This window comes from Trichoplusia ni, chromosome 26 (genome assembly GCF_003590095.1).
Source record: "Trichoplusia ni isolate ovarian cell line Hi5 chromosome 26, tn1, whole genome shotgun sequence".
In the NCBI taxonomy this organism is placed as follows: Eukaryota; Metazoa; Arthropoda; class Insecta; order Lepidoptera; family Noctuidae; genus Trichoplusia; species Trichoplusia ni.
Window position 1 is genome coordinate 263730 of NC_039503.1, and position 9099 is coordinate 272828.

The 9099-nt window shown below is 35.3% G+C and overlaps 1 protein-coding gene across 5 annotated transcripts in view; it reads left to right on the forward strand.

Annotated features, from left to right (window-relative positions):
- LOC113505488 (thyroid receptor-interacting protein 11-like) overlaps positions 1-6111 on the forward strand; it is a 57700-nt gene extending 51589 nt beyond the window's left edge. For all 5 annotated transcript variants that reach the window (XM_026888215.1, XM_026888219.1, XM_026888216.1 and 2 more), the window contains 3 exons: positions 2495-2639; positions 3068-3291; positions 3615-6111. In XM_026888215.1, coding sequence (XP_026744016.1) covers positions 2495-2639; positions 3068-3291; positions 3615-3838 — 593 coding nt within the window. In that variant the 3' untranslated portion in view covers positions 3839-6111. The remainder of the gene's footprint in view (positions 1-2494; positions 2640-3067; positions 3292-3614) is intronic.
- The last annotated feature ends 2988 nt before the right edge of the window (positions 6112-9099 follow it).

Here is a 9099-nt window from a genome sequence, read left to right on the forward strand (position 1 = left end):
ATCAGTACCCACTAAAAACGAAACCTAGATAGAAACGTAGCAGTAACTCCCCACTCCGGCTAAATATCAGCTGGTAATTCTGGGGTGAAGTCTCCCAGTCTGCCGGCTGATATGCGGCCGGGGGGGGGCTCGCGAGGCGCGCGCTAGACCTGCCGGGAAACATGTAAGGTCCTTGTTTAGTGTAGCTTAAACGTGTGTCCAGTTTGTTTGATGTAATTGTTGCCGTTTTCTGTGGTTAGCACTTGTTGGTTTTATGAGTTTGTAGTTGTAGTTATTTTTTTTTTAAGTTATCAAGTTTAGAAGAAGCTTTTCTTTGTCCAGTATATTGATCAGGGATCAGTAAAAGGGGTTTTATGACTTTGGTCCTATGCCAAATTGATACATTGAAAACTGAAGGGTTAAATTAAATGCTTTTTTTGGCCCTATGGCCAACTAACTTATAATATGAAGATTAAAGGGGTAAAATTAAAATCATTTTTCTTAGCCCATAAATTTCATATTAGTCATGTTAATTTTTACCTTTATTTCGACTGCCAGCATCATATATTTTAATGCGAAAACTTAGCCAAGATCAAATCAACTGAACCATACAAAATTCAGCTTTATTTCGTATTCATTAAGGTACATATCGCTTAGCATAAGAGCATCAAGAGCAAGAGCGCTTCCGCCTACCTCGGTTTAATCTCATTTGGTAACTGTGAGGTTTCCGAACGCAGTGCCCTGGCGCCTGGGCCCGCGACACTCAGATTACCATATGGGGTTTGACTGAGGGACAGGTATCACGTCGTGACGTCCTTGTGTTATCCACCATTTGATTTGCGCTTACTTTGAGTTTTTATTTTGTTCTGTTTGTATTGTTGAGACTTGATATTTGCAGTTGTAGACTGTTGCCATTGTAGAATAGAAAAGTTGCCAAGTGATACAAATTGTTTTGTATAATCCTTTGCTTGGGATGTGATAAAAAATAGTCGAATATTTTTTGGAACTCAAATATTAAGTCTCATCGCCAAAAGCATATGTTTTCATAAAGCACATGTAAGTTTTGTCTTGCAGCACATTTTGTTATTGTTTGTTCTGTGAATGTTGTTTTTATGTTGTGTTTACTTGCTTTGGATCTTATTCCTATTAAATAATATGGCAGGTCTGAACTGCAGTATGAAAAATTATAGAAATCGTTGATATACAAATAAGTAATCATTGATAAACAATTTCTGGCTAGATCAAAAATATTGTTACATACTTTAAATACACATAAATTGCGAGTCCTTATTTTTTCTGAAATGCCCGAGACATTATTATCTTAAAGCAAAATACTATTAGTAGTTTAATTTAATAGTTAGTTTAATAAAATTTATTTTTGGCTTTCTCTAAAATATAAATATTATTTTATACAACAATAATATCCAAAGCAAATACAATATTTTGTCCTGAATGCCCCCAAATCTAGTAGAAGAGTAGACATTAGAAGACGCCGACCGAGCCGCATTGTCTCTGAGTATTACTTCAGGTACTGGTGATATCAATAATTGGGATGACGGGTGACGCTCACACATACTTCTCATACACTCTTTAACCCCTCTGAGGTAGCTTAAAGGGGTGATCAAATAACTAAAGAACTTTTCACTCACTATTGTATTATTTGGAAAGAGATTTCCTTATGGTTTGCTTGTGGACCTACCAGCCTCTTTCCAGTATCACTTCGTTGTACAAATCTATGCAATATATTATTATTAAGCAGTTATTTAATTGAAAATATATTTTTATCTGGTTTACAATAAAAATGTATGTTGATTTGAAGACTTGACTGATTTTAATATGTTGTATCGATATTTGGTACCAAAAAAGCAGAATATAATTTTATATACGACCAAAACTACACGATATACATTGCTTCTTTTCTTTAGCAACATTCTGTAACAGTATTTTCCAACCAGCAATGTTTATTAAACATATGATAGTGGGTCGATAGTCTTTACTTAATGTACAAGAGGGTGTGTATCTGTGTGAGCGGTGTCCGGAGCCCTGCCCAGTGGCTGAATAATACTTTGAGGTCGTGTGTGCACACACAACGTTGCTACGAATCAAGATGTGTATCCTGCATGGTAAGAGTAGTGTTGTACTTTTCTTTATATTTTTTGATGATGTTTTTGTCTGTTTTGTCATATTTATTTATGACAGTTATTTGTTGTTTTGTTGTGTATATTATTTATAAATTATATATTTATTATATATTTTATTTATAAAAACAGTGTATTATCTGTCCAAACCGTTGATACAAATTCTTCATACTTTTTGCTCACAGTCATTTTGAGACAAAAATATTTTGTCGAATGTATCAAACCTAAGGTATTCAATGGTAGTCTTAACGACGTCGTACAATATTAATGACGTGAAGAGAGTATATTTTATAACCTAAATTATCCAATTTTATATCACATTTTTTGTGACTACAATCACAACGTATCTCTGACTTGTGAACGCCATCTGTTGGCAGTCCGCACGCTCCAGACGTCGGTGGCGGCCGCCGAGGAGCGCTACTACAACGCCATCTCGAATCAGCAAGACAAAGTGGATAAGAATCTTGTGAAGAATCTAGTTATCAATTATGTGATGACTGCTGGAGGGAATGCTACCAATAAGTAAGTGATGCTGTTAATAGTAGTGTTAGTTTAAGCGTTTTGACTAATTAATGATGTAATGATTTTTAGAGTATGTAGTTTTGTCTACTTATTTTGAATGCAGATTTTATTGGTAATGAACAGTCTCCGTTTATATTTCAACTATTACCTCCGTCCATGTATAGAGGGAAGAAATTTTTCTCGCATACAAGATTTGTTGCCGGCTGATGTTATTCTTGTTGGCCTTCTAAATAAAGAACCCGGGATTATGTGCTTACCCATATCACCTTGTTTTTTTAAACACATCACGTGCTCAGCAAAGTCTACTAAGCCATAAATTACCCACCATGGTAGCAAATAAATTATAGTCTAGAGTACTCTAGAGGTAACATCTACGACCATCAATTCCCTCAACATCCACATACTCTAAGCACCCACGTTCTCCTCAGAACGCAAGTCCTCCGCGTGCTGTCCACGGTCCTGGACTTCAACCAGCAGGAGTGCGAGCGGCTCGGGCTGGCGCGGGGCGCCGCCCCCGACAGCCTCGCCGCCGAGTTCGTGCGCTTCCTGCAGAACGAGTCCCGCCCCAGGGCCCCGCTGCCCAACATGATGACCCTAGCCAGTACCACCAGCAGGAGTACCACGCCCAGTTCCAGGAAGAATTCTACTGTTGGTAAGTACTTTAAGTGTTGTTAGTAGTGTGGTGTTTTTTATGTAGCCCTTTGCAATACTGCCCCTACATAAAAAAAAAACTGTAGAGTTGAAACCACCAACAAAACACTGCATTTAAATTTAAATAGGAAAGGTTGAATACAAAAAAGTGCCTTAGAACTTTTAAAACTTACTATAGGAAAAATACCTACTTACCACGATCAAAAGATTTTTCATTCCCAGCTCAAAATTATGAAACCTGTTACAAAAAATATAAAATGACGATTCTCCTAAAATCACCAACCAGTATTCTTCAAACACTAATATCCCCTCTCTATATTCCAGGTCCCCACCCCAGCATAACGAAACCAGCCGGTCACAGCCGCAACCCCTCAACGGGCTCAAGCAACCTACTTTTCCAAAACATTGACAACCTGGATACCGCGTCGCAACTCTCACGAGACTCCGACAGAGAGCCTAAAGTAGTGTCGCCGAGTCTCGACACCGGTGTCAACCAGACCAGGAACACTGAGGGAGCCATACTCAAGTCTGTTTTGAAAGATATGTGATTTTATATACATTTGTAAGATTCATACTCAATGATTAATGTTTACTCACTGATCGTTCGACTAGTTTTGGACCTTATTGGAGTCCTTAATTATGAGCTGATGCGACAGTAAGTGAAAATATCTTGAATCTGATCTGGAGCGGAAAATAAGTTTAATCTCCGATCGCTAACGTTGTTTAACTCTCACATGTATTGATCTGGCATCTCAAAGTCATGTTACTTGTGGAAAAACAATGTCATTTCAATACATTTGAAGTTTTATATTAGTTTTCTATTGTAATGCGATGTCCAAAATCTATGTCTGAGACCATCTACGGATTCGGATTCAAGACCCCTCGATATTTTTAAAGCTGGCAATGTATGTATATTGAATGCAATTTAAATGATACTGATTCGTATATACTCATGATTTATTTATTGTATGATATTTTATTTGTCGAAATCTATTCAAAGATGGCATTTGTTTTGTTTTTGTGATTGGTCACAATTACGGATGTCAACGGAATTCCGGATGTAAATTCTCTTATCTTATGTGACCGGATTAAACAACGGATGTGTTGAAAAATGTAAATATAACATCTAAGTTGTCAAATCCGTAAATCCACATCCGTTTAACATCATTACGGATGTAATTTTATAATTGGCGAAAGATTATTATCTTTTATAGTATTTAAATTGCCAACATAATTTGAACCCCAACGATTTATAAAAATATAGCCATTTTATTTTATTGTGATAAAATTCCGGATGCAAAACTGTATTCAAAATAATTGTTTTTAATTAATAACGCATTACACAAGCAATTTCAGGATTTCAGGAGTATATATTTCTTCTATATCAAGTTTAGTTAACTCTGATTTGAATTAAACAATTGTAAACATAAAGTTACAGTAGTATTTTTTAACTTTTCAACTAGAGAAGATAATATGGGTTTCAAAATATACGGATCACCCATCAATCCACTGACCTCGTTCAGCGATGCTTAACCTTGTGTTCTTTAACTATTTATCAACCAGTTTGTTTGTGTAATGTGTTATTATCACAAAATGCATTAACATAGCATTTATTTGTCTGTATAAAATGTTCAAACGATGTGTTTGTCGTGAAATTCTGTAGTTTTAGTCACTGTATAGTTATGTTGGTGCCTTATTATCGTTTAGCTGAACGTTTGGGGATGCTTGGATGTCATTTAATTATAGATCATAATTTGATGAAGATAAACTTGAAATTTGCTTTTACCAAAACTTGGATCGTGTTGTAATCATAATGCAAAAATGTTTTAGTTTGGGTAACAGTTACGGCAATTTTGTTTTTATTGCTGTGATATTATGGTTGCTTTTGCCTTGTGTTACGTCGTCTTAGTAATGGTACACATTTACACAGATTTTAAAGAACGCTTGTGGCATTAAACAACCAATCAGAAGCGAGCATTATCACGTGATATTATCAATTGACCAATCAAAATAGTTTTCTATGATTAATGTCATGCTAACAACCCATCGTCAGTTATAAGCTTAATGTTAAGTTGTATAGAATTGTACATTATGTAATTATAACACTTATTTCAATTGAGTTACAGTTCAATTTGCATTGTGATCTAACTGAATTATATCAAATTATTAGTATTGTATTAATAGTAATGGAATTCGCTGCTAAAGTATTAGTGTGTAATCTATCATAGCCTATACGGGCCCAACGCTGGGCAAAGACGCCTCTAACTAATTAATTAAAATATATGTATACCCAGTTACAATTTAATTTTAATGTTATTTGACTATTATGGAAATCATAATCAAAGCAATAAAATTATAAGCAATACCAATAATTTCTGAATCACCAATTTAATCTTATTTCTCGTTTAAAATAAAATTATTAATTAAAATTATCTATTCTGATAAATATGTCGATTTTTAATATACGATTTTGAAGTTATATATACCAATGATATTTTCCTATTTATAATTTAATATGTGTTACTACTTTGCACAATAGGCAACCGTAATCTCCTACGTTTAGTCATACTAACGATTACCACCACATGAACTAAGGTTCGTAACACACGCGTCGATGCAAAATAAAGTTGTCAGTATGTCGGTTGCCCCGTGTACGAAGCGGCTTACTGGTTTTACTACACAATAATACTTTCGTATCGCAATAAATTGTAAATTATGTTTTGTGAATATAATTAAATGATATGTACCTTTTAATATAGTCGCAGTTGCCTGCAACGTAATTTACATTATGAGATAATAAATGAATGATTGATATACGAAATTGGTTTTTATTTGCACATACGTAGGGTGGTATTTGGCTTGGATATAAGTAATTGAAGTGCTAAAATAACAAACATTTAAATAATTAATAGATTTAAAAAATATAATACCCACGTTACTCTATTCAAATTATATCAATATCTGTCCAGCCGTTTTAATAATTTTTGTAAATTGCATTTTCATCGGGTTTGAAGCTTCCCTGAAGATTGGAAGGAAATGCCTCAAAATTGAGTTGCAAAAAGTCCAACCGGAACGAAAAACAAACAAACAAGAAAACGTGGGAAGAATCAGTGTTGCGAGTCGCTCGCGGTCTTTGACTTCGGTTCGGATATGTGATCGATACCAATGACCATAAAAAGTTATTCTTCCATCAGTGAAGCTATCGTACACTTGCACAGTTCTACCGCCTAATAATGCAATTAATTCTTAGAAGTTATTGGCAAAACACCGAATGTGGTCTAGTGACGTCATACGTACACCGTTGATACGATTTTAATGTTTGTTTAATGTGGTACGTATCGTACCTAACTACTTGTAAATACAAGGGTTTTTGTATGATCCCATGTAAGGAATGGTAGGTAGTCGGACTTCATAAAGTGCGGGGCGAAGTTTTCTCCTTCCAGTTTTCGAATCACAAGGGAAAGAAGAATTAACACTCATAGATTTCTAGGCAATAATAAATTAATGTCATTTTTTATCCTCTAGGCTCTCAGAACAACATTTAGAATTGAGCTATACTAGACAAATTGGCCTGTGATTTAACAACATGAAAATTCATGAAAGGACCTCTTGTCAAAACAAAAACGAGACATTTGCAGAGACTTTGACTTGAAAGTATGCATCAACGCCGTAGTGAACATCTGCGACAGCGAATTGATATTCGCAACGACTTCGGTTCCTAGCAAAATGACCTCGACGTTCGTTGCAAGACCATTTTGAAGTTCGTAGCAAATTCATCTTTACGTTCGTAGCAAACGGGATACTCGTAGCACATTTGAAACTTGTAGCAAAAATGATTTGATATGAAATTAAAATCATTTAATTTTATTTTGTAGATGGGATAAACGTCATTACTTTAACATGTAATTTTTCGTATAATTACTACAAGCTGGTACAATGTTTACATTCCTGACGCTCACTGTCTACCTTTAGAAATTTGTAACAAAGCACAAAAATTAAGGGATTTCAAACTCAAGGCAAAGTAACTAAACGTATTTTTTTTCAATTATCTTTTAATTAGGCATCACTCATTCTTTACCTGCGGTTCACTGCCGTTCTTCCAAGCATTCACTGTAAATAAAAAGAGACGGAGCTATTCCCGTATATAGCTCTATCTCATTCTGTCGCCAACAGTTATTAGCGAAACGTCATAATTTTGGTTCGCTTGCAACTGCAACGAGGGTGCGGTTTAAAAGCGTGGATATACACTGTAGGTGTTCCTAAACACTGCATGTTGAGGGTTTTTATACATCACGATCTATTTATCCTACCTCTTTTACGAGTAGTTTGCTAAAATTGCTCGTAAAAGAGACAGTACCTATCTCTACTAATATTAATAAGCTGTCGAGTTTGTCAAATAAACAAACTTTTCTTCGTCTATCTTCGAAATAACTGGTCCGACTTGAAAATTATGTGTACATGAAAAAAATCTGTGTCTGATAGGTCTTTTATTGAAGACGGCTATAGGTCATATAGGGCTATGTATAGGTGTGTAACCTATCATAGCCCCCTTAATTATGCAATGTGCCCATTAAAATGAAAGTATTTGGCGGTAACACTAGTTTTTCGTGAATTTTCCTTCTCCCATAATTGTGCTGGATAAAATCAATGGAATGCTTCTCTGTTCCCTAATTCTCAGGGTGTAACTTGAACGCTTTTGCAGCTCACTATTTAGTCATTTAGAAAAGGCAACTCCAAGAAGAGACAACATCCCACGATTACTTGAAAGCTTCATATACTTACCTAGATATATTTTTCAACTCTCCCTTGTCTGAAAATCCATGAACGTATTTTCAGATCAAATCGCGTCGTGCAGTGTAAAGCTCTCCGTACGAAACATTAAGGTGATTGGTATTGTCTATTAGTTAGACGCGCCCAACGCGCGGGCTTAATCACACCTAACCTCTTTACAATGGGACGAACTAATGATTTTAGGATGAAGTTGAACCTGGATTAAATAAACGTATGTTCATTTTTGTTCCGATTCAGTTTTGCTTTGACGAAATTCTTAAAACATAATATACCTACTCAACGTTTTACATAGCGTTAAAGAGAGCCAGACAACAGTCTAAATGAAAAAGCGTGTTAAAAACCAAACGTAGCCTACATTGTAGGTACGTAACAAAAACAAAATGATTAACCATTAAAATTCAATCTTTTTGTTTCAAATATTCTTTACTTTGGCCACGGGAGTTTAACTTGAATCAAAATGAGGATCAACAACTATCTACGCATTTAGAGAGAGAACCATTACCCGGTTTTTCCAACAGGACCTGCCAAATATGTGTGAAGAAACACCGTCTAACGTACAACAACTTTAAAAGGTCGTAGTATAATTCCAATTCAAATTTTCCATCGTTAAAAAACAAGTATGGAAAATTAAAGAATTACCAATTCGCCTTAAATTTATACAAATATTATTAAGTTAATAGTCATTACTGAACATCCTTCGGTCCAAGGTTCGCGTGACCTTGAGAACTTTCCTAATTAATTCCATATACATTACTTATGGTAAACTTGTTACGTGTAGCGAAAGTAATATGAATTCGTTTATCATAATGTCGATTAAATGGAGGACAGAGTTTGTTGGGGGATTCAAAGATTTTGTCTGACTGAACATGGTGGGTGAGTTCGTGAGTGATAGAGATTCTATCATTAACGTCTTTAGCCTGACGGCTGCTAAAGGCTGTGCAACTTGTTTCTCTCTTAGCTTTTGCCATCCTCCTTAGTCTCTTGCCATTTTATGAATTCTAATCCTGCTATGGATAAT